General features: G+C 45.8%; 1 protein-coding gene across 1 annotated transcript in view; it reads left to right on the forward strand.

Moving 5' to 3' along the window:
* LAS1L (LAS1 like ribosome biogenesis factor) overlaps nt 1-23895 on the forward strand; it is a 402245-nt gene that overhangs the window by 25370 nt on the left and 352980 nt on the right. Inside the window, exons 2-3 of the mRNA XM_086918369.1 lie at nt 11349-11474; nt 18995-19064. Coding sequence (XP_086774495.1) covers nt 11349-11474; nt 18995-19064 — 196 coding nt within the window. The remainder of the gene's footprint in view (nt 1-11348; nt 11475-18994; nt 19065-23895) is intronic.

Consider the following 23895-nt stretch of genomic DNA (forward strand, 5'->3'; position numbering starts at 1 on the left):
GACCATCGTCAGCCCCGAATCGATATGTCCCATCTAACCGAGGCTGCCAGGGGCTCCATCGCGAGTGCAAAAAGCAGAGGAGACAACAGGCATCCCTGTCTTGTGCCTCGGTAGACTTGCAATTATTAACCACCACCCTGGCTAGGGGCTTGGCATACAGTAAGCGAACCCAATCAATAAACTCTTTACCAAAGCCTAGCTTTGCCAACACCGCGAACAAGTATTGCCACTCCACTCTATCGAAGGCCATTGTGGCGTCCAAAGACACCAACACTGCCGGCTCATGGATCTGCGAGGCTCCCCCAAGGACGCGGTGCAGCCTACGCAGGTTTACCGCGGTGTTGCGACGAGGCATGAAACCGGACTGATCCGGGTGAACAAGGGATGAGATTACCTTAACCAGTCTAATGGACAGGATTTTCACCAGGATTTTAGGCTCTGCGTTAAGGAGCGATATAAGCTTATAAGATGGGCACTGTGTCTTGGGCTTACCGCAATATTGGCCACTCATTGGTCATATGGAAGCTCACCCTTCTCCTTGCTCTCCAAAAACATGGCTCTGATGTGTGGGGCCAATCTACCTGCATTCAGTTTATATAACTCTATCGGTATCCCGTTTGGGCCCGCCGCTTTGCCGGACTTTAACTGTCTGATCGCTTGTGCTACCTCGTCGTCAGTAAACACAGAGTCCAGATAGCTCCTGTCGTCCTCTGACAAACTAGGCATTGCGATATCCCTGATCATCTCGCTGTTGTCGGGCTCAGTAAATCCGGTACCAGCCATGTAGACTTCCTTATAGTATTCCGAAAACTCATCCGTTACCGCCTGGGGATCAGTAATGCTACTTGACTCCCACCCTTCCAGTTCAGGTACTAGCCTGGACGCCCGCTCTCCATGTTCGAGCCAAGCAATCAGTTTACCAGCTTTATCACCTTGCTCATAGATACGGCTCTGGACCGCATTGCTCTAGGCCACTGCTCTACCCCTCACAAGATCTTTATACTCTTCCTGTCGGAGTTTTAACAAATGGAGCCCCTCCGGGGTAGGCAACACCGCCACCCTCCCTTCCAAAAGTATGACCTCTGCCACCTTCTGGGCCACTTCTGCATGCCGTTTCTTCTTCTTCTTGCCGGACACTAAGGACAAGACCTCTCCTCTCATCACTGTTTTGTACGCCTCCCAAAGAGACTGCACCGAGTCGACCCACCCCACATTTTCCCGAAAATACCGGTCTGACACCTGCAGCACCTCTTTCCTAATGGCTGGGTCTTTCAAGTGCCAAGCGCTAATGGGAGCTACCCTCCCCACCTCTGGAAGGTCTAACGCCAGCCGCACCCAGAAATACCCCTCCCAAGAAACTTCCCCTCTTGGACCATAGTCGTCTGTGCCGCTGGTAACAAGATATAATCTATCCTAGATAAACTACCATGAGCTGTGGGTGTAGTGTGTCAATGTTGGGTTGCGTAGTCGCCAACTATCAATCAGTCCCAGAATGTCTAAAAACTCTGGAAGCCACCTCTGTGCTGGTCGAAGCACCCGCGGGGGAAACCGATCTATTTCTCCGTCCATGACCGCATTAAAGTCACCACCTAGGATCAAACCCCCCCCAGGGGTAATGTGAGAAAAACCGCTGCCAAATCCCGAAAGGTCTCAGCTTGGAGGCCTGGTGGTACATAGGGGGTAAGGTGGTCACCTTTTTATCTATTTTATCAGCCCCGAAATTCCTTCATATCTGCCCCTTTAATCCACCCAAGAGGCCTGCACCGACAGAGGGAAAGAGTTTTTAACCAGTACCCTGACTCCCTGGGAGCCGGTGGTAAACCCTGCGTGCACCACCAATTTGTACCACCCCTATGGAGGGCCATGCATCTATTGCCTACTAAATGTGTCTTGCAGCAATACCACATCCAGGGAGTGACGTCTGATAAGCTGACTGACCATCCCTCTCTTGATCTTGTCCCCCAGACCATTCACATTCCAACTCAGAACTCTCATCCCTGGATCCCTACTACTCTGCCCCATTCAACCCATGTGCTGAACGTCTTCCTACATTGATGGTACCTGAGGCAAAAAACCTAAAAGACATATTGATAACACCTAGGGCAACAAAAAAAGAAATAAAAGACCCCAAAGAAAAACAAATAAATAAACCACAATCACACCAACACAAATACAACAATAGTCCCCTCCCCCCAGCTCCCCTCCCTGCACCCCTGCTCACGGCATTCGCCATTCCCCAACTCGCAGTGTGCCTGTCGCCCCACACTCTTAACTAACCGACTATCTAAACGTAGATCTGAGGGGGAATTCAACGCTCCCTGCCCCTGTCCCGCCACCCATGATATAAACATCGGCATTGAGTCTCCATCTAGGAAAACGTGCGTATGATAATGACTCTTATCCGCCCCCCTCCCGGCAAAAGCCCTCACCGCAGACCGCAATATTTTTCATCATTCCTGCTCCGGGGGGCCTCCTCCATTCTCGTCACTCCCATCTCTGAGGCTCCTCTCTGGAAGGAAGACCATCAACCCAGTACAAGCCAATTTCAGGATTGTCGAAGACCAGACCTTTCCCTGAGTCTCGACTCGCAGCTTAGCAGGGAACATCATGGCATATTTATATCCTTTATCTCGGAGCCGCTGCTTGACTCCAAGGAAGCGTTGTCGCTGTTTCTGAACCTTCTGGGTGAAGTCCGGAAAGAAATTGAGCGTGGAGTTTTCATATTTCAAAGGGCCCCCCGATTTAGAGGCCTGCAGGATAGCGTCTCTGTCCCTAAAGTTGAGGACCCTTGCGATCATTGGTCGAGGAGGGGCCCCTTAACGCGGCCTTCCTCCCGGTATTCTGTGTGCCCGTTCTATCGTCAAGAAGTTTCCTAGCCCCTTACGTTTTAGATGATTGAGTATAATGTCCTCCACGAATAGGTCAGGGGCCTGACACTCGGCCTTCTCCGGGACACCAGTAATACGTATATTGTTTTTCGGGCCCTCCCTTCATACTCGTCCAGTTGGCGGCTCGCCATTTCGCTAGAGGCTCTAAGGTCTCGAACCTCCTGCTGCAACTGCGCCACATCATCTGTTAAGCTCGCCGTCCAGTTGGCGGCTCGCCATTTCGCTAGAGGCTCTAAGGTCTCGAACCTCCCGCTGCAACTGCGCCACATCATCTGTTAAGCTCGCCGTCTTAATATCTAAGGACTTCACCTTCTCACTCGTTTTAGTGAGGTCAGCCCGGATCAAATTGACATCTATGGTCACTGTGTCCAGCTTATGGTCGAGCGACTCCATCTTCTGTCCGAGAGATGTTTTAACCCCATCTATGGCAGACATCACGTCTTGAAGCGTGTGTTCAGATATAGGACAGGAGGCCTCCGCACCCCCGTCCTGTGCTCGTCCAGACCCAGTAGGCGAGCCCCTGGGCTGCGTGTACCGATCCAACTTGTTGGTTTATACATATCGGGACACCCTGTTGGATCTGGATTGCAACTTCTACGCCTCAGGTTTAGCCGCCATCTTGGTTCTAGGCCCAGGGCCAGTATCTGGTCTCTCAAACCTGCAACAGCGGCAACGGAGGGTAACGCAGACCGCCGGCAACACCCTCAGCCCCTATCCAGGCCAGTCGATAACATCCGCCGCCAGTAGTGTAGCCAGACGACAGGGGGGCCAGCCAGACAAATGCAAGTATTAGCGCCCACCTACCGACACTCCGACAGCCCCTCCGCCCGACAGCCGGCTCTCAGAGCAGATCGCCGCACCCACCTCTTGGATTGCAATCATTAACCAACACAGTCATGTGGGCCCATCAAGACGATACCTCAACCTGCACTAATCTCCCCGTGCTACTCAAGGACTTCAACAAGCCTGGGGGATGTGCTACAACCTTTGACCCAAGACAGCAACAATGTCCTTTGAGTCTGCTTCAGGCTCCTGGTGGACTTGCCTCATAGGCCATACTCTTCCTAGTGTCTCCCAGTCCTGCTGTAGCAAACTGCCAGTGACGCCCCCTCCCCCTGCCCCTCATTTCCCAGCCAGCAAATCCTCCCGAGTGTCTTTTGGGGGGAGTTATACGCTCTCTCCGGCCCTGGCTGCATGCATTTGAAGGAAGCCCCTTGGACCACTCCAGGTCCAAATCAACAAGTGGTTGCATGTCTCCAGTGCTCGGCTGCTTCGCCCATCAGGCCGATACGCCACATTTCCACGATTACTGTCGGGGGGGGAACCCCTCCGCACAGGGCTGAATCCAGGAGCACTCGGGCACTCCCCCAGCTCCCCGGAACAGGGGACTCCCGCCACGGCCGGCTTCACTTCCACCCGGGCGCCGAGAACCCGCCGAGCCGCCGCCGGGCAAAGACGTCTAGCGCCGAGACGCCTACGGGCATTTGTTCGCGCTGTATAAATCGTTAAAATAAATAAATAAATTGTGGGTCGATCAGGGCTCCCCCCTCGTCAGGCAGGAGGCAGGCAAGCGATGGGGGGGGCGACCAACACCAGGTGCAAACGCCTCCGATGGCAAATGTGGGGCCGGACCGGCAACTTCCGGGTACCGGCCCCGCTGTTTGTCAACTCCGGCCGGGGTCACAGCCAACTCGAGGCCCCAGCCTCAGCAAGCCGCAGGCCCAAAACTCGCCAGTGCTCTACCTCGGCGTCTTGGCGGCGGAGGCAGCCGCGGGTCACTCCAATCGACACCGCTTCCCTTCCGCCACAATTTGCAGTGGTCCGTTGCCAGGATTTAAAGCAGGATATCACCGGTGGCGGCGGGGGTCTCGGGAGCCCTGGGCTCACGTGGCCATCTTAGGCTCGCGCAAAGCTCCTCCCAAACTGAAGGATTTTAACATTAACAGTTGAAAAAGATATCTTAAACAACAGGGTTAAACTTGAAAACACATGCCAGATTACCAGAAAAAACAAGAACTGGCATAGCCAATAGGTCTCGCTTTTGGGACCTTATATGTATTTAGTTATGCAGCACAATATCCTTTGTGCAACAACATCAACTGTTGCAAAAGCAAGACCTATTGGCTATGCAAATGCTTGTATTTTATTTGCAGTGTGGTCCGCTTTCACTTTAGCGGTCACGCTTGTTTATTTAATAATTTGATGCACGGGCCAAAAGGGAGCGTTTCTACTCACTAATGTAACAAGCATTTGCAATGCAATAGGTCTCGCATTTACACGAATTTGAGCTATTGACATTGCAAATAACAATGCCTTTTATTTTTGTTTTCAAAAAAGAAATAAAAGGCATTGTCATTTACAATGCCAATAGCTTAAACTCACGTAAATGTGAGACCTATTGCATTGCAAATGCTTGTTTCAATAGCCTTGTGCTATGCTGATGCGGTGTAGGCTGCCCACTGCTACTGTTTAACACGTTTTCCCACTACTATGAGAATATCTTCATGCTTAACTAAATGTTACCATCTGAGTGTTACCAGGTGTTGCCCTGATTGCCATAAATGTAGCTCAAAAACATTATGAGATAATCCAATTCCAGGGGTGTGGAATTTTATAAAAGATCTGATTGTCTTTGCAACTGGATGCTTTCTAAATCTAATTGACTTGTAAACGTTTTCCAAGATGGGAAAAAGGGGTTGTAGGGAAAGTGAACTTGAAAATGCTTAGCAGGTTTTCAATGAGCAAACATACACACGTATATTTGATTGCACTAAAATGCAGTTCACAAACATTTATGAGTACGGTTTCCAGGCCTACTTCTGTAAATACTTGAGAATTTATGAAAGACGCAAAATGGCCCTAAAGCAAAGTTATATACCATGGATGCACTTTTGTAACCTTCTTTAATAATTGAGCCCCTAATTTTGTGTGGTGCGAGCCAAAAACGTTTTTCTTTTCGTTAAAATTATATATATTTGCCGCTTTGCAAAACATGGACCACATTGACCAGAATGCAATGGTAAAGCTACTGAGTCGTGTAGCACTTGGAACCTGTCATTTGTGTTTATGTAATAGAACCTTGGAACCAAGGTTCCAACAGAATGTCATGATTTGAATGCCTCAGACAGTTCGTGTTAAGGCTGGCAAGGGAAGGAAGGTCACGTAGTGGCAGGCTGAATAAAGAAACTTGTTAGACATTGTGTTAGCGGTTGATATTTTATTTACCACAATTTTCTACCACGAGTTACCAGCATCGTCTCAGCCTGCCAAGTGACGAAGATCGTAAGGGTGTTTTCCTCACAGAACTCTACATGTGTTGCGAGAGGATTACGCGGTTTCACACAAGGATTTGATTTGAACCCTTATTAAGGTACTATGTTACACTTATTTTTGGACCGCTTGAGGAAGACTTCTCGGCATATGGAGACTTTCTTTAATTGTGGAAAGTAAATTCCTTGCGTGTAGGTGAACCAAGCATACGTGTGGTTGGCACGAGCCAGGCGTTGGAAGTTATTGACACAAGCATACCTACTCAGTGGTCCCCAGCACCCTCTCTGGAGTGTTTCAACCATGACCTTTAGTGCGGGTCTCTGTAGCGAGACTGTTCTGCGCATGTCTCCAGCCATGTGCAGCGGCCAAATGCATCGCACGTCAGCGTGATGACGTGCACATCTTCTTTCTTAAAGGAACCTTGGTTTGTTCTGTGCATTCTTTATGACGATTGTTTACAGGGCGCGTTGACGCCCACACCAGTTGCTCAATGGGAAAAAGAAAATTACGGCTCTCTACGGTGACGCGCATACCTGTTTCCGGGAGGAAGTAAAATAATAATAATAAAATAAAAAATAAAAAAAGAGAAGAAAAAAACGCATTCCTGCTTTTGGTAGCATTAATGCTATTTAAAAAGAAGATGGTGATGCGCTCACCCCAAGCATTGTGCGGGTTGTATATGCAGCCGGTACCTGTTGTTTTCAAAGATGGATATATAAAAAAAAGGTAACAGAAGGAGGGTGAAAGTAAGGAAACTTTTGGAGAAAAGATTATTATTATTTTTTTAATCTGAGGTGAAAGCTTATTGGTCTACATCCCAATTATACGATCCTCATTAGTTCGTGGGCAACATGGAGCAAGTGTTGATTGGAGCACGCCCACCTTTTTCAAAGCATCAAGGGACTCAAGTTGTTCAGTGGGACGACTGTATTCACATGTTTGACAATTACTTGTTGGCCTTGGGTAGTGATGATTTAAGTTCTGAAAGGAAAAGGCAATTCTTTTTAATTCCTTAGGCTTAGAAGGGCAGAGATTGTTTAAAGTTTTGCCACCAGCACTGAATACCGGTGCTAGGATTAACGATGTGTACAGGTAAGCTAGAATTAGATTGAGTAATAGGTTTGCAAAGGAAACACATTTGGTGATGACAAGGTACAAGTTATATATGCATCCTCAAAGCGTGGGAGAAATGATTGATGAATTTGTGTCAAAGTTGAGAGAGTTGTCGGTCAAGTGTCAATTTGGTGGTATGGGAGACGAAGAGCTGTGTAAGAGTTGAAAGATACAAAAGCATTTATGGGTAGCTAAAAATCCTACTCTGAAGGATGCCATTGATATGGCAAAAGGTGGGAGAGGAGTCTGAATTTTGTATGCGGAAGATGAGTACTGTTTCGAGTGAAAATGATGAAGTGGTAGAGGTAGGAGAACTTGACAGAATTAGCGGTAAGGTAGGGGCTGTAGGAAAAAATGTACACAAACACAGAGAACTTTAGGTAGTAAGTTTAACTCAAAGTGTGAAAGCAATTTTCACAGCAGTGAGGCCAAGACCTGTTACGCCATTGGCAAAGAATGCTGTAGATATGGGCGCAAGGGGCAATTGAGATTTTATTTATTGATATATATATTTCTATTAGGTTAGGGGGGACCCCATCATCTGGGGCCCAGCCATTTAGAAAGGAGGGAGGGTGGCGTGCGTGACCCACCCTCCTGTGATCCCCCCCCCCCCCCCCTTCACTTCAAAGGTGTGGGAGGAGTGCTGCTACGGCCTGGGGGAAGCTGGCTGGGGAGGGGGAGGAGAAATGCAAGTTTATGGCCTTTGTTGGTGCATCCGCCAGCCTGCCTGCTCTCTTCTCTGGGGCTTCCTTCCCAGTCTTACCTGCAGTACTGAGTTGTGGCAATTTATATACCGCGGTATGCAGAGAACGTAGCTTCTTGGCACTCGTCTGATGGCTGTGTTTACTGTCCTAGGAAACTTTCTGCCTGTGGTTGGGACTGTTACTGCAGCTCTGTGTATTGCTAACTGTTACTTCTGAAAACGTTCGACATTTCTGTGTCAGTGTTTTTTCCTAGTCCTTCAAATGGCGTTTGTCTGTCTAATGTTTTGGAGGAGGTGGTGGGAATCAAGAACTTTGTGACTGCATACTATCAGTAAGCTGAGTGGCAGTGTTTAAAGCGCCCTGTAAAGCTCTCTATCTTCCCTTAAAATCTATTCCGAAGATTTAACTGTTGTGATCCGCTGACTGGCTAATGAAAACTTTTGCTACCCTAGTGCATTGACCGGATGTAAGAGTTTAGTCTACCTTGTTGCAAAATGTACTAGATATGCGTATGTCTTTGAAAGCTGAGAACCTAGTTCTGGGTTTTCATCAAACAAATAAGTGCATTAATGTTAGCGCTTGGTAAGGTGCCTGCTGCCGGCTTTCTCCAGCTCGTTTTCTGGTGCTTTTTTCCTACCCGCACCTCTAAGAAATATCACCTGCGCGCGCGGCCCGGCCATGTCAGCAGGGGTCATCGAAGGACTTAAACCTCCTGGTGCCGGCTATCGGCGGTCATGGCTTGGCCCTTGGCTGCCTGCAACGTGCCCATGGGCCCTGGATGGTCATGCTCCATCGCCCCACAGCCCTTGATCTGGTCCCCGTTGCGTAGAACCATAGTGTATAGGTACTGGAAGCCTCCGAGTTAGGGTCCTAAAGAGAGCGAGACGGCTAACACATTAGTGCCTGAAGCAGTAAATCTCCATTAAGCACTATATAAATGAATCGAGCACTCGCAACCGTATGTGCCGCGGTCAGTTCTTGACAGACACTGTGACAATGATCTTACCACACCCTAACCGCTGTTCATAAACATGTTTGTTACCCAGAACCAATGCTCATGCTGCACTGACTTGGAATCGCGGCTTCATTTGGTGTATGGGTAAGTAACTTCATGAGGCGAGGTGCGAGGTTTGGAGGATACGAAGAGTGGTGGTGGGGGGAGACCGAAATTGAAAACATTTTGTCGAGCCCGCAGAGACGTTCTGCTAAACATAACACGTGTTCTTGACTGTTTTCTCTTGGCAGGATGTCATGTGTTTATTTTGTTGTAGGTCACATTGGTATCTCATCAATTAAACAATACTAAGGCGAACATTCTGCACTGAACTCCTTGAGCTGCCAGCCAACTGATCGGGACGGTTACAAACAGCGTCGGTCTTGAAGTGACTGTTAACATCACTGGCCTCTTGAGCCAACATCCCAGTCGACAGAGTACAAGTCTTCGGCCACAACGTTACTATTTTTCAGAGCTAACCACTTATCGGTTCCCATGGGCTCCTCTGATCGCTACAGCACATCTACAAACACCATTCTTTAACGCACGAGGGTCAGAAGTGCATGTATGTGGTGGGATCACTGCCGAAGGCCTCTAATTTTCACATTTCATCTTCCCGAACAGCAACACATTTTTAATGCTACACCCAGGTAGCTAGTGCAGGTTACCGACAGAGAGGTCCGGCGGGGTTACGGACAGAGAGGTCCGGCGGGGTTACGGACAGAGAGGTCCGGCGGGGTTACCGACAGAGAGGTCCGGCGGGGTTACCCACAGGAGGGTCCGGCGGGGTTACCCACAGGAGGGTCCAGCGGCGTTACTGACAGCAGGGCCTGCAAGGGTTACCACCAGCCGATGTGCCTTGTAAAACAGTCCGGAACACCACAATAATGCAGCCATTGATAACCAAATAAAGGCAAAATTGATAAATTATGTGCCAAGAAAAGGCAAATTATGCGGAAAGACATGACACAGCCTGGGACTGCATTATTTTATTTCATACATTTTAATTTTAACACATATTAATAGAGGCTGGGCAGGTCTCAAGCCAGTATCATCCCCAGTTTAACATGTGAATACAGAACCCAGCAACCAAAGGCGGACAGTTCATTTTTCTAAAGTCTACACTGGGCTACAGGGCCTGTAGACCTTTTTAGGAACTTTTAATCCCTTTGAACGAATTTTTTTTTAATATCTACAAATAATGCTGCAGACGCGCAATTATGCGGCAGGTGCGGCACGGTTATAGCAATACATGCGCAGAAAAGCCTGTGTCTGCAAAACCAACCAGGTGTACAGTAAAGTGAGTTGTTCCCAAGCAAGCTGTAGCACTGACCAGTTGTTTCCTCTGCAAAAGGTGGTTTAATTTCTTTCCGGGAGTGACACTTGTGTGCAGTGCGCACTACAGTAATGCCGTCCTTTCTCACAAATAATGTATTGTATGCAGAGCATGGGAGGGGATCCCCCTTTTATCACGGACAGCATTTCATCTATGAGTATTCATCGACATACACATTGAACATGCTTCCGTTCTGAAATGAGGCTGTACACGAATTATAACGAGTCTCTTTGCAGAGAAGGCGAGGGGGCAGGAGAAATGCGACACGGTGTGAAGCAGCAGGGGCCTTTGAAGTGAAGCTAAGCTTCACTTTAAAGGTGTGGGAGGAGTGCTGCTATGGCCTGGGGGAAGCTGGCTGGGGAGGGGAAGGAGAAATGCAAGTTTATGGCCCAAAAGCGCGTGCCTGTGGCCACATGAACTCGAAGAAAACCGCAGCAAAAAAGCCTGTGGTTTCACGAGGAGTTTGAGCACTTGAATTCTCGCTCCCTCAATGCGCTTGCGCGCATTGTAGGTCACGAGACCTAAAAACAGCCCAATATCACGTTACACACAGTAAGCTGCAACACATTAGCATAAGCGTATACATGCAGATTTTAAAGCAATGCCCCAAACGCAGACACTACCACACAAAGAGAGTAGTAAGGGAAAGGCACTTAACTGGCTGTGGAGCAGCAAAAAAAGATGACGTGTTTACCTCAGTTAGACCTTGTATAGTGACATTCTCTATGGAGTGGGGCACCTAGTGCTCATGGGATTTGTAGTTTTATGAGAAAGTGTTTTTTATTGGCTGCTGTGTAATAAATGCAAAGAAATGAGAAGCATAATCGGAGCCTCCGGTCCTGACATAGAAAAATGAGGGACAAAGCACGCTGTAAGCACGGATTGTCAGATGTTTGTTTTTAATACTAAAGAGTTCTTTGTACCACTCCTTCGATTATGTTTAGATATTTCAATATAAATATTGTATTTACTTCTTTGCTGTTGAGGTAATTTCTAAGCACAGTTTTGCCTAATTTAATTCTTCATTCACATCTCTACCCTAGGTATGGCAGTAGCATGCCTTTTGCGGTGGAGTGTACTGCAGATTTGGTTCGCTGTAAAATCATGGATGTGACCAATTCTACTGGGTCGGATGCACTTCTCCTGGTGTATGGATTGGCTTTGGTGAGGTAAGGCAATGAAAAGACCGAAAATGCATGTAGCTCATTAAAGATGCATGGTTTGAGCAGAGGTAGGCTGCAGCTGTGTTGCTTTCCCTTGGATAATGTAACCAGGATTGGTGGGATACTGTATGTCATTGCGAGGATTTCTGTACCAGGAGCTCGATAATAAATAACGTGGCAGAGTTTTGTCCAACTATATTGTTATGCTATTTTTGTTTTACCTCGGAATCCATAAGCAATGATCAGCCTTAACTGTATTTCTAAGTAAGTCTGTCGGATTTGTTTATTCCATTAGTCTCTTTCATTTTGTACTGGTTGTCTTCAGCAGTGGATCAAAATGCACGTGATCCTAGCATGAAGTCCTGGTCAAGGTTTGCTTCTTTATTTACGATTAATTACTCTGAAGTTCTGATTTAATTGTAAGACCCAGAAATGCATGAAGTCAGGATTTTACTTTAACAATAAAATAAAATAGTCATTTAACTATAATCAATCAACAATTGGATTTAGCAATTAAGTATTTAGTGCATGATGAAGCATGTCTTTCATTTTTGTATGCACCCTAGAGCTGGTTTAGGTCTTCCTGAAAGGCTAACCAGGGAGTAGTAACCTGTGCCTGCCGGGACGTTTGAGTCCAGTGCTCGGGTTAAGAAGGGATTGCATGAGCTGAATCCCAATGTTTAATGTTGAGGGAAGATGCTTCTGATGTGATACTGCACAAGCGCATAACTTCAGTCGCCATATATCAATTATTGTACTCTCATGCTGCAACCTACAGGAGGTTCATATACATGCAACTGATCATGCATGTATAGTAGTGTCACTCTGTTCCCTCTCCCACCACTCCTGCTAAACTACAGTACTTGAAAAATAGAATGCTCCACTCCCGGCCTGAGGACAGGAGGACTCACTTGGAAGGAAACACAGCCCACCCAAACAGACTAATAAGCAGCATTGTTAGGGAGTTATCCTCTGTCCAGGCCAGCCTTGCATGCCTTCTTCCCAGAGAAGCCTGTCTCCTTTCTGGTGAAGAATTGGCTTGGTAGTTTAGTCTGCCCTGTTCCCATGATGCACTGGGCCAGGGACAGACTGATTTGCATATAACCCGGTCCAGTGAGCTAAATAACGGTGATGGATCAAGCCCTGATCTTTGGACTGGGTAAGAGTGGTCTGCTTAATTCAGACCGTTTCTGGCCACTATAGGTGTGGCAGGGTATACTCCGACATGAGTCCCTTGCTCACTGCACCATCAGGATTCAAGCAAGCCGGGCCGACGACGGCTGAAATGCCAGAAACCGGTCCCCGGAAGCCTGTCTCCTGTCTGGTGAAGAATTGGCTTGGTAGTTTAGTCTGCCCTGTTCCCATGATGCACTGGGCCAGGGACAGACTGATTTGCATATAGCCAGGTTCTGAGCTGGAATGGTGCAGTGAGCTAAATAACGGTGATGGATCAAGCCCTGATCTTTGGACTGGGTAAGAGTGGTCTGCTTAATTCAGACACTCTGTTCATCACCACCCCGTTTTCTCAACCGTTTCTGGCCACTATAGGTGTGGCAGGGTATACTCCGACATGAGTCCCTTGCTCACTGCACCATCAGGATTCAAGCAAGCCGGGCCGACGACGGCTGAAATGCCAGAAACCGGTCCCCGGAAGCCTGTCTCCTTTCTGGTGAAGAATTTGCTTGGTAGTTTAGTCTGCCCTGTTCCCATGATGCACTGGGCCAGGGACAGACTGATTTGCATATAACCCGGTCCAGTGAGCTAAATAACGGTGATGGATCAAGCCCTGATCTTTGGACTGGGTAAGAGTGGTCTGCTTAATTCAGACACTCTGTTCATCACCACCCCCTTTTCTGAATCGTTCTTCACACAGGTAGGGCTAGAGTTGTTAACAAATGATGGCCCTTTTCCCACAGCTGCTAAGGGAGAGAAGGCGAGGTGTCTCCTTGCACTTACAGCACTATTTTTTAAGGATTGTGTTTTTACTTCTCTGAATTAGTCGTCCTAAAGGATTATGGAACAATGAATCTGATTTCGTGGACCATGGCAATGTCAATAGTGTTGTCTCAGGGTCCTGCCTTGCGTTTTAAAATTTAACAGAAGTGCAACTCAAAGGGCAGAGTAGGTCTAGTTGCTGTAGTTGAGACAAGTCACCGCTGACTTGGTCAATCTAAGGAGACTGGTTTCTCAGCATGGTTTTATGAAAGTGTGAAATCCAAAAGTCAATATCTAGCCCAGTGTTAGACCATAACAACCACTTGACCTCCACATTAAGCCAGCCTTGAAAGCACAGAGTTTATCCTTTCCTGGCAATGAAGAGCAACAAGAAGCTGGGAATTATTTACATTACCTAGTGGCGGTAGCTTTTCCATAGAAAGAGCATTTTTGGTTTGCTAATAACTGACCCTGAAAAAAGTTCATCCATCTCGGCTCCTTCCTGGAAAGTTTCAAGGTGATCTGTCAAGCGGAAGCTGAGGAAAAATGAGGGGGGAAGGGGGATGTGGGGGTTCCCAAAACACAAATTCCCTATGAATTTTTCATATACTTCAAGTAAAAACTGTTAAATGGAAGTACTACAAATTTGGCAGGAGGCTCGTTCTTGATTTTCCTGCCTACAGTAATGTGGACATGGAAACCTGTGTTTGCTCTCGCTTGGTGGGAGCAAATTCAAAACTTCTGCCAGCCGGGATCAAACACAAAGTCTGCTCCAAGCTGGCGTAAACTTCAAAAATGCTTCCACAGTCTGGAAGCGGACTTTTGGTCAGAAATGCAGGCAAGGAAACAGATCAAAATATTGCTCCCACCCGCAGAGAGCAGCAGTAGGAGCTGCTCCCTGTGGGATTGGAGCAATGCCGGCTCCCGCTGTATATGAGGAGATGGCTGGGGCCGGGTCTTGGGGCTCCCCTATGGGGTCCCTTTTATTGCCTGTGGATGGGGTAATCCGGGCTAAAGTCGGCCCGGGCAGGGGGCCTGAGGCCCCCATCGCAAACATTCCCTTCCCTCTAATAAATGATAAATGGGCTGTGGTCCCTGGAGTCGTAATCAGCCCCCATAGGTCCCTAGACCAAAATTGTCCCGCGGGGGCAACACAAAGGCCTCCCCATCCTAAAAATGCTGAGTCTGGGGAGGGGTTGTGGGGGATGATGGAGTCCCTGGGACCAAAATCAGTCTGCGGAGGGGGCCACATGCACCCTTAAAAATAAACTTTAAAAAATGCTGGGCCCCAGGGAAGGGGGTCACCCTGGCTGAAATCTGCCTGGGCAGGGGGTTGCATGCCCCCTTACCCTCAAAAGAACGCGGGTCCCTGAGGAATGGGGTCCCCAGAGCCTAAAGAGGCTCGGGAGAGAGTTTACTCTATACTACACTGGTTGCAAACTGTTAAACCTTCATGAGAAACGCACAGCAGAGTTTTAAAAAGTATCTACTAAGAACGCTGTACACTGTATGCAACAGTTGCCAAAAAAGACAATGTTTGCTAAAAAATAACCAAGATCTGAGTGTGCTAAGCATCTTACTACCAGCACCCTTCATACTGTGATGAAAACTTTACAAATAGCCTATCTTCTCAAGCAAAACAAGCATATGTACATAGGTTAGTACCTGGTGCACAAAGTCTTTTATGTCCTTTAGAAATTGTCATGCTGACACGATTTTGTCTAATAACTTAACGTTGCTTACAAAAGTTAGTATTCACTATGTGAAATATTGTTTCTGTTGAAAACTTTTTCTGCAGAATCAAAAAACTTGTGTGAAACATAACGTACACAAGTCAACAGTCAGCTGCACACAGTTACTCTTGAATAGAAAGATTTATAACGTGTTCCATACCTCTACACACCTTTGGTACATTAGGAGCAGATGTGTTTTGTAAACATTTACACCCATTAGCTGGACCCAGGCTGTACATAATTAGGTAGGCAGGTAATATGGTACTGTAGGAAAGTGCCCTTTTGACGTGATCTCCCCACCTTTTTGCCTGATATACAATGCAGTTTCGACTGCAAGTGTCGTGGGTTCCTGCTAACCAGGGCCCCAGTGCCAGACCTCTTTCCCAAGACTGTACAGTTGTTTTCCCCAATTGGCGATGCCTTTAGTACCCTTAGTAAGTCCCTAATAACTGGTACCCCAGGTACCTAGGGCCTGAGGTACTAAAGAGGATCCATCCTAAGGGACCCCTCACCAAGCTCATACAAATTGCCACTGCAAGCTGTGTGTCTCAGTGCAGACAAAAGTATAAACACAACATGGCACATAGCCTGTGTGCCATGCCTGCCGACGCTGCATGCAGTATAAGTAAGTCACCCCTACAGCAGGCCTTACCGCCCTAAGGAAGGGTGCACTATTTGGCATGTAGGGTCTAACTGCCTGAGCACTGTACTGGTCACTTACATTACTGTGAGTACGAGGGATCAGGGAAGTCATTTTAAAAGCATGTGCTGGACGCTGGTTAAAACAGGTTTCACAGCTACATGATGGCGTCACTGAAAAGAGGACTGTTTGATATCAAACATCTCAAATTAATGAACCCCCACTGATGCAAATGTCGGATTTAATAATAGATGCACCTAGAGTTGCCCCCTGAAAACCTAACAGCCACTGGTGTGCTGACTGACTGGTTTTAGCCAGCCTGCCACCAGAGACGAGTCGCTGACCTACAAGGGTGAGGGCCTATGCTTTCTCGGGCCATAAACCAAGCCTGCTCGGTCAGAGAGTGCTTTGTACCCCCGCCACAGGATGAGCTTCAAAGGGTCCACCTCCTCTGTTATGCAAATGTGGCTTCTCTCACAGGAGAGAAAATCGGCTCCCTTTTTTTTCCGGAGCCCTTTAGCAACTGGACAGGCAGGATCATTCGCTAGGCAAGACAAGTGTGTCCACCCTCGGACAAAAGGAAGAAGGGCAGAAGAGCTGCAAAAGCAAGAACTGCAGAAGGAGCAACTGACTTGGCAAAGTAGTCTCGCCCTACAAGTTGCTGATCCTCCAAAGCCTGGGAGGACTGCCAGCATTTCTCCAAAGACACAGGTACTCCTGTGGAACAGCGGAGCTGTTTCCTTGCATCTTGCAGGTACCAAAGACTGAGCTGTGAGGCTCCAAGACTGCAAAACCCCAACACCGGAAAGCACCTCTGCACCCGAGCTGCAAAGCCCGGACTGTAGTGGGCCAACTGTATCATGGGGTCCCCAGCCTCCAGAAACAAAGTCCACTGTGGTTTCACCCCTCGTAAACTCTCCGAAGTCGCCTGCAGCCTCAGCGTACAGGTCCCCTTCAACCGCAAGTGCTCCTGGACAGGAAAAACCTGACATCTAAAAGACCCTCTGCACCTGGCCGCCCCGGCCAGAGGATAAAAGGACCATTGATGTCCCTACATTCCCTAGCATCACAAGACTTGAATCTTCTGTTGGTTCAGTCCATGGGTCTTCCAGTCCGATACTGCAGCATCTGTTGGCAAATACCGACCTCCATTGACTTGCATTTGGCACCCAACGCTGTTTGGCACCACTGCACCTGGCCCCCCCCCCCCCGTACCGCTGGAGGTGATCAGCTGCCTTGGACTTTGCCCGCTACTCACCTCAACTCCCTGAGGTTGGTCTCATAAGTTGCTGCGAAGAACTCGTATGCCATATTTGTTTTTCCTTCCTTGGGATAACATTGCAAAGTTTGAAAAATGCACAAAGTTCAGACGGTTTAATTGGAAACGTATTTCTCTTGAAAAATGTACTTATCTGATTGTATTGATTTTGGTGCCTATACATATATCAAGATACCTGTTATTATTATAAATTGGTGTGGATCTCCTTATTGAGTCATGGCATCATATATTCATTATTGTGTGTATATGCAGATGTCTAACACTCCTCTCTAAGCCTAAGGCTGCTCGACCACACTACCCCCTAGAAGAGCACCTTGGGATTACTAGAGCAAGCCCATGTCCACTCATAAGGGAACCCCTGGACTCCTTTCACTATCTATCTCATTTGATATATCCTATAAGGAGCCAGCTTCCTACAGGTACTTACTCGCCACTATGTAAACAAAAAAAACTAGTACACTAATTGGATGATGTCATCGGTGTCATCATCAGTACGGTTATAAGCAGTGCATGGGGGCGCAAGTTTCAGTTATTTTTTTTTAACTTCAATGCTGTGATTGACTAATTCACCTACCTATAATGTTACTTTAAACTTTGTTATTTGCGCAACATTTATTTATTAATTTAAACAAGTAGATAGAAACAGTAACCATCACACGGCAGTATGCAAGGGAGGAAGAATGCACACAAGACATCGCGTAACAGCAAACGTTGAAGGGACAGCAAAGCAAGTGTAAATGTCCTCTTCCAGCCCCACCACTGTCACCAGGACAAGATTAACGGCAGAGGTGAGAGGGGTAAGGAAAGGGAAGTTAATGGTGGGGAGGGGAGATGAGGGAAGGAGAGTACATGGTGGTAGAAGATTGAGAGACAGTCAGCCGTTCAACAGGTCACCAACAAACAGAAGAGAACATATCAACCGGGCCTTGGGACCAAAAACCTGATGCCTAGCTACGGACAATCCTTAGTAGTCAGATACCCTCCCAGTGTGAGCCACTGCAGACAGAACCGAGCAGGACAAAGCCTGGGAGTCACAAGAAAGCCCTACAGTGACCACCAGGTGTACCCGCGGTAGAGAAACCCATCCGGTGGGAAGCGCAGTACCCAGAAGAAGCCTGAGAGTAGTAGGGAGCATCATTCAAAAATACCTCCCACTCTGCACCCACATGGATGCCTAATCCCCAAACCAAACAAGGGTAGAAGACTGAGGTTGCATCCCATCAACAGCCACAGTGGCACCATGGGACCCAATCACAGGTTTCTCCCTGTACAGTTCTGCTGAATCAGTAGTTATGGTGTACCCCTAATATACCATGCTGAGGGACCAGAGCACAGCATGCCAAGAACCTAACCATCTCTCGCACAGACAGCACTATTCCTTATCAAATCTTTCTTGAATAAACTTTTAGCCCTTTTTATTGTGTGGTACTTTTCGTAGTAATATTTTGTTTTTACTGTATACTCACCTTATATTTGTCTTCCAACTTGTTTAAGCTTGGTTTAATTGTAATAAATTGTTGGCTTGTGAAAAGGTTTTAACTTGCCTCATTCATTGCTCTGGAAAAAGATATAAATACAGACTGTGCAAGTACAAGGAGAGACTGAAGGTGTTGTCAAAACCCTATTTTCCATAGCTGACGTGTGTGGCAGCTCTGCATCTCGGAGCATTGCCCCTTTATTACTACTTGGAGCAACTGGTCCATCTCAGGATTGATTGTTTAAGTAGGAAAAAGTCCATATGTGGGTCATGGTTTCATCTTCTCTGTAACACTTTTGCCCGTCATGTTTTTCTGATTTTAAAAACTACTTGGCCAACAGTATTTGTTTTGCTGTTTACCAGTTTGACGTTAGTAGCAGGTGCAGACGTAGCTGAAATCTAACATTGGCAGTGCTGCCCTAATTTACTTAGGAGATTTTATTTTCTCTCTTCCCATCTAAGGTTTGTGAACTTGATTACAGAACGGAAGCAGAAAACTGTGTCTATTCCCTTGCGTCGCCTTGCAAATGAGGTAAGTGCCAGGTTGATTCCGTTTTTAGTCCCACCAGATTTACTTGCTTCATTTTTCTGAAATAGTGAAGCACTGCAACTAAGCACGGTTAGTGTGTGCATTCTAGGCTGCCATCCTGTCTGCCTGAAAGGATCTGTGGTGGGGGCCCCAGGACAAAGTTTATGCTTGGACACTATGCTTCCTTACTCACTGGCCTACAGTAAACGGCCCAGTCAGGCATTCTGATATTTATAGACGTTGTAAGGGAGATCTCTACCATCAAATACACTTAATTAAAAAAGCACTGACCCACACACTGTTTGAGAATATTAACTTTCCTTCACTCACCCATATCTGAGCCTAAACACTGTCCGCTTTGAGAACAGCAGTAAGTCAATGCCTGGCATCCGGTTTGAACCAAATCCGTTTCATACAGCTTCTGTCACTGTGTCATAATTTGAAAGTATTGTACAAATAATGCCCCGGACCTCAGGTCTGCCCCAATCTGGGATCTTTTAAAAGCTTCTGTTGTGACAGTTACCATAAGCCCACATTTTACAACATGGAACACCAAACACAACAAATACCTCAATACCTCCAACATGACAAAATTCAAAATACACTTGTTTGCCTTGGTGTTTGCAAATTTAGCCAACGCGCAATGGAGCGCTGTATATTGAGTTGAAGAATGATGCAATATCATGCATAACGTTAGGATGTACATATTATGGAATACAAACTTATCATTGCATGTCACATGTTTACTTTGGCATTTCTTAAATATTAAATGATATATCAAGGCAACATCATTAGTTGTATGTGTGGGAGCATGACCTCTAGTGTTCGATGTAGGGATGGGCCTAAATTCTTCAGATGGTGTCTTACTCTCATCTGATGACACCTTAATGGGCACACATTCTTCACTCTTCGAACCATGACATAGTCACAATAGAAATCCACTCACTGCATTTCGGCTATTCTTGCATCCTACACCGTAAAGCAACACTTTAACTGTGCCAATCTGATTCTTACTGTACTTTGACCGACCATGCAGAACCATTTATCTATTTCCAACATTGGTAGACTGAGTTGGTTTGAAATCCATAAAATATTTTCTCGATGTCACTTGACCACCCTCCAATCGCCATGGTTTAGTATTCTGACTTGTATTTCTACTGGTTTCTTTCAGTGTTTGCATTGCACACTTTAATCACAATCCTTACCTAGCCAAGCAGGTGTCCGCTGGGATCCTGTATTAATGCATGGTACTGGCTTTTACAGTTGTGTTTTTACCACCCCGCCGGTACTGTGCAACTCCTAATCAGTACCTTAATGATAGTACTTTATGTAGCTTTTACATCTCTCTGTATGGCTGAAAAGCTATAATGTGCAAAGGTAATAATGGTATCATGCTGACACATCAAATTGACCGCACTTGAAGAGTTTGCATTTATTTATGAATATTGAAAAACAGAACTTTCAAACAAGGTGTTAAATTGCCCATCTTGTTCATATTGATATTCATTGACATCTTACTGCAAATCTCCAAATGCTGCCTGTGTTCATTTTTCTGTATACCCAGACTATCAATATCTATTTCAGGCATGTAGTATTAGCCTTTTTTCTTTCCTGGGTGACTCCCCCTCATAAAAGACCTTCATGGGCCAATCTGACAATGTTTCCCTCAGACTTGCAGCTACCATCCCAAATACCAAACATGTTGTTGTCATATTTTCACTCACCATTTTGAAGAAGGATATCTCTGGCACACCATCAAGTAGCTAATGCATCTCCCTTCAAAACTCTGGCTGCTAGTTTATTTAGATAAACACCCAGGATAAAGTGTTGTGAATCGTTCTGCCCTTCTAAAAGTAGCCTCTCAAAAATATTTGTCAACTTCTGCCAAAAGGTAAACCTCAATCTCTGTATTATTAAATATTTATCAACAATCCATGTACTTTCCCAGGAAATGTATTCCTTTGCACACATTTGTACAGTGACCCCATCAGATCCAATATTCAGGAAGGGTAAGGGTCCCATTGTTTAAAATTAAACTATATTGCATTAAAATAATTGTGTATTTTATTTACGGTCTACACTTTTCAGAGGAGGGTGAAAGACCGCCATAGATGAATAGCAAATTACTTACCTATAAATGATTTGGGAAAAATGTTTAACTGCAAACCTATCTCTACTTTTTTTCCTTATTTTGTACCTACACAGCACACATCTCAACCTGTAGATGGAAGGGTCTGATTTAGGGGATACCTGGGTCCTGGGGAAGGCCACATACCGAGAGAGGAATCAAACTGTTGGCCAAAACATGTTGCCAGACTAATTGTTAGTCCCAATCATCCTGTATTTTGTATTTTAATCTTGCCAAAGCCACCTGAATAAATTGATTTTAAATTGATCCACAGACAGTTTGATTATAAAACAAATTGGATCCCACATTCCGTGTTCCAACAATATCCTCCTCACTGTCAACCAAAGACAGGTTCCAAAAGAGCTCCTTCTTTTGAACCCATTCAGACAAACATGTCTGCTCAGGAAGAGGATGCCATCCGTACTGGATGAAGGTTCCAAGTCTTTTAAGAAAGGATACCCATGGTGATTCAATTAATCCCTCTATATCTGAAATATAGGTTTGCTAACCTATTTTTTCATTCTTTAGTTTACTTTGGTGGGATGTCTTGTGGACCTTTCAATCCTTCCTCTCTCATTTTGTGTTAAGATAAGTTTTTATGAAATCTAATTTAAAATCTGCTAAAACAACTCCACCACAAAATGTAGTATTGATACAATTTCATTGTCTTTTTACAAATCCAAATTACAAATGTATTTGTTATATATTTAATATATCAAGAAAACGTACAACAGTTCACCCTTTTTAAAAAAAATAATATCCATACCTGATTAAAATTCTTAGTAGCTGCAATTCATTTTGTGTATATTTTGACCCTATGATATATTTTCAGCAAATGGTCTTCCCACGTTGAGAAAAAGATGGATACTTTGCCTTCCTGTGGGTAATATGTACTGATGTTCCACCTAAAATTGCAATATACCCCCACGGTCTCACTGAATTCCGTTTATACCTAAATGTGCAGTACATCCTATTAATCTGGAAATTGAGCCTGGGTTTATTAAATCTTTGCATTACCCGATTAAACATTTTATACCAACCATTTTTTTAGTTTTTATTTTTTTATATTTTTTATAAACTTGTTTATTAAGAGTTTAAATCGTCTAGCATCGTAAAATCGGTACATATACAACAAAATCCCAGCTCCGTACAACCTCAGAGTCACAGTAAAATGTAATCTTAACATTGTCCACTTATTGTAGACTAGCAGCCCGTCCCGACGTTGTCCGGGTATGAATTGCTGCCGGCCAGTAGTATAATCTGTTTTGTAGGATTTCGTTTTGATAGCATTTCTTATCTGTGACAGGCCTGTGAAACGCTCCGATTCACAGTGCACTGGTGAGGCACTTAAGAGTGCGCGTTCAGTAGTGTGTGAACTCGAGTTTCCCTACTTTATTTTTCCTTGCAATATTATATAGCGCGAACTCGACAACATGGCATGAGCACAATTTACATTACAGAAGAACAAATTCATTTGTGGTAGGCACGGGGAGACAAAGCGATTTGCCTGGAATCACAGGATGTTGAGCTGATGCCGATATACGAACGTAGCTCCCCAGCTCTAAAGTTCGCAATTCTAGAACTTGTGGCGGGAGGTGTGTCTAAAAGTGTATGTCAGTTCTGGCCATCAATGAGAGAGAACTGTGCATTTTTCAAATGGGTGGTGAAAAAATATGAGTATGTTGCTGGAGATGTGGTTCGCCATGCCACCAATGTACTTACCGGGGGAGGGTAAACACCCATTATTCCGCAACTTTCTTTCCGCGTACCATCACTCCGCATACTTTCATTACGAAAGTACCATGACTCTGCAATGCCATTATAACGCATGGCATTACATTTGATATGCTTTTACTACGCATACATTTACAACGAAATTTGTTGTAAATGCATGAATGGTAAAAGCATGTTTAAAAAAAATCTTTGGATAAGGTAAGTATGGGTATAGGGGTATATGTTTTGGAGTACTGAGGTATATTGTTTATTTTAAGGGTTCAGATATAGTTTTGGGTTATGGGGTACAGGGGTAGTTTTAGGGTTTAGGGATAGGTATGGGTTTTGGGTACAAAGGTATTTTTAGGGTTCAGGGCTAGGTTTGGGTTTTGGGGTATTTTTAGGGTTCAGGGGAAGGTTTGGGTTTTGAGGTACAGGGGTATTTTAAGGGTTCAGGGCTAGGTTTGTGTTTTGGGGTACAGGGTTATTTTAGGGTTCAGGGGTAGGTTTGGGTTTTGGGGTACAGGGTTATATTTAGGGTTCAGGGCTAGGTTTGGGGTACGGGGTATTTTAGGGTTCAGGGGTAGGTTTGGTTTTGGCGTACAGGGTTATATTTAGGGTTCAGGGCTAGGTTTGGGGTACAGGGGTATTTTTAGGGTTCATGGGTAGGTTTCGGTTTTGGGGTACAGGGGTATTTTAAGGTTTCAGGGCTAGGTTTGGGTTTTGGGGTACAGGGGTATTTTAGGGTTGAGGGGTAGGTTTGGGTTTTGGGGTACAGGGTTATATTTAGGGTTCAGGGCTAGGTTTGGGTTTTGGGGTACAGGGGTAGTTTTAGGGATAGGTATGGGTTTTGGGTACAAGGGTATATTTAGGGTTCAGGGCTAGGTTTAGGTTTTGGGGTACAGGGGTATATTTAGGGTTCAGCGCTAGGTTTGGGTTTTGGGGTATAGGGGTATTTTAGGGTTCAGGGGTAGGTTTGGGTTTTGGGGTACA

This window comes from Lissotriton vulgaris, chromosome 4_1, assembly GCF_964263255.1.
Source record: "Lissotriton vulgaris chromosome 4_1, aLisVul1.2, whole genome shotgun sequence".
NCBI lineage: Eukaryota > Metazoa > Chordata > Amphibia > Caudata > Salamandridae > Lissotriton > Lissotriton vulgaris.